Source organism: Etheostoma cragini, chromosome 1, assembly GCF_013103735.1.
Source record: "Etheostoma cragini isolate CJK2018 chromosome 1, CSU_Ecrag_1.0, whole genome shotgun sequence".
NCBI lineage: Eukaryota > Metazoa > Chordata > Actinopteri > Perciformes > Percidae > Etheostoma > Etheostoma cragini.
The window spans coordinates 32481183-32483635 of NC_048407.1; the positions used below are offsets into that span (position 1 = coordinate 32481183).

General features: G+C 42.6%; 1 protein-coding gene across 1 annotated transcript in view; it reads right to left on the reverse strand.

The window, feature by feature from the left end:
- Window positions 1-2280, reverse strand: part of LOC117954659 (troponin I, fast skeletal muscle-like) — a 4350-nt gene extending 2070 nt beyond the window's left edge. Inside the window, exons 1-4 of the mRNA XM_034888644.1 lie at window positions 2162-2280; window positions 2002-2038; window positions 358-486; window positions 107-117 (exon numbers count right to left, since the gene is read on the reverse strand). Of these exons, the coding sequence (XP_034744535.1) occupies window positions 107-117; window positions 358-486; window positions 2002-2038; window positions 2162-2169 (185 nt within the window). The 5' untranslated portion in view covers window positions 2170-2280. The remainder of the gene's footprint in view (window positions 1-106; window positions 118-357; window positions 487-2001; window positions 2039-2161) is intronic.
- Between the last annotated feature and the right edge of the window lie 173 nt (window positions 2281-2453).

Genomic DNA, 2453 nt, shown 5'->3' on the forward strand with positions numbered 1-2453 from the left:
TAAAAAAAAAAAAAAAATATATATATATATATATATATATATATATACACGCTGACATCTCTCCATTTGTGCATGACCAGGTCCAGAGCATGTGTGTGTATTTCACACCTGTGTGTACTGATTAATAACAAAAAACAGAATAATTTAATAATTACTAATACTAAAAATATACAAATGTTCGTCTCGTGTTATCTGTAAAATCCGCGTGGACCCGATTCAACTCCACCCCTCAGAGACTGAGTATCGAGAAGATAAGAACCGGAATTGAAAGGAAGACTCGTTAAATGGATGATGATGATGATGATGATGATGATGATGATGATGATGATGATGATGATGATGATGAAGGACGTTTACCTGGAGCTCCTGCGTGCATCCCGGGATGGAGAGGGGGGGGCAGCGCTCCTCCACGTGCTTCATCTTCTCCTTCTCCGCCTCCTCCGCCTCCTCCGCCAGCAACGCCTGACCGATCTGCAGCAGTAAGCTCTGAGAGGGAGGAGGAGGAGGAGGAGGAGGAGGAGGAGGAGGAGGAAGAGGAGGAGAGGAGGAGGAGGAGGAGGAGGAGGAGGAAGAGGAGGAGGAGGAGTAGGAGGAAGAGGAGGAGGAGTAGGAGGAAGAGGAGGAGGAGGAGGAGGAGGAGGAGGAGGAGGAGGAGGAGGAGGAGGAAGAGGAGGAGAGAGTGAAAGTTTCTTAGGCCTGCAGCCATTATTATTTCATAGATGTAATGTTATTTATTTTAATTGATTCGGTATTTTAGGATGTTCGTCTACCGGCCGGGGACGACAGCTGGAGGTTCTTTCTAGTGCAGCTACCCTATGTTTAGATTATTTTGGGGGCTTTTTCCTTCATCCAGTATAGTGACAGTGGATAGACAGGAAAGGGGAGAGAGAGAGAGAGAGAGAGAGAGAGAGAGAGAGAGAGAGAGGATGACACGCATCAGAGCACCCCAGATAGGGTTCAACCCCCCCCCAGTGTGTCCCTCGTGTTGTCCTTGGGTCACATTTGACCCATTTTCAGTTTTTTCATCCCATGAACTGAGCCTTTGAAATAAGCTCAAAATGTCAACATTAGAGACATCAAATCACTTTGGAAAAAACATTTAAAAAAAAAACAGCCACAACATTGAAAAAGTGACAAAGATGTCAGATAAAGCAATCATTTTATTTCATGGTGGACAGGAAGACAACACAAGGGTTAAAGTGTGCATGTTGTACCAGCCGTTTAGGTTGTGTCCACTTCCTATCTTCTTCTTCTACTTCCTGTTTATTTCCTGTGTTGGCTTCATGTTGCAAAATGTCATCAAGTCAGTAAATGAAAAGTGAAATACGTGAATTAAAGGGCTGAAAAATCTCTGTTATGAGATCATGGGTTGGGTTATTTTTAGACCGTACGACTAATAGATTCAGTGCTAGGTCTGTAACATGTCCTAACCCCAACCCTCATGTCCCCAAATGTCCCCAAAATATATATATATATTCAGTTCAAAATGAAATATAAATCAGAGAATTCAGATTCAGTTAATGGAGAGTGTGCAATGTTGACATTTTATCCTGAGGGTGAAACTAGAGTCTTAAAGTGGGAAGGGGGTGATTTTGTGATCATTAAACTTTAACCCTAACCCTAACCCTAACCCTAAACTTTAAGGCGCCATCCATTAGTAGATTGTTCATATTTGAGGAAAGCTCAGGTAATTAACATAAAAAACCTGAGGATTCTTATTGATTGAATACCCACAATGCATTGGTTGTCTCCGTACATTAAGAGAGTGCACCCTACTCTCAACCTAAAAACCTAAATTGACACATTAGGTGACATAATTTGACATCAAGTAATTTTAATGCATTGTTTCTTTTAATTTTCCCATATAATACGTACTATTAAAACTGCTCTGACAGTACTGCAGGTAACTGCCGGGGAACATGTATGATTTCAATGATTAAAACATTGTCTCTCACAATTAGACAAAAACTTCAGTTAAATATCAGCACTGTGTGACTGTACCTTGAGGTGATTCCTCCTGCTCGACGACATCTTTTTCCTTAAGAGAAAACAGAAGGAGGAAGAAGGAGGAAGAAGGAGGAAGAAGGAGGAAGACCATTAAAAGGGATTGTGGAGATTTATAGATGGTGAAGAAGTCTCCTGAGTTCAGATCAGGACTTACTCGGCCATCCTGACTGCAGCTGATTCCTGAGAGATGAGTGAAAATACCACAGCTTCCCAGTGTCTTTATATATGTGTGTGTGTGTGTGTGTGTGTGTGTGTGTGTGTGTGTGTGTGTGTGTGTCGTGGACCAGTTGTCTCCAGAAGCTGCCGGTTAAATTCCAGGCAGAGGGGTCGATGGCGGCAGCTGAGGCTGTAACAAGCGCTTTGTGGATTCTCCTTCTGTGAGCATCTTTAGACATTATGGGACCACGATGAGGACTCTACACAGACCTGATTCAGACTGTAAGGGG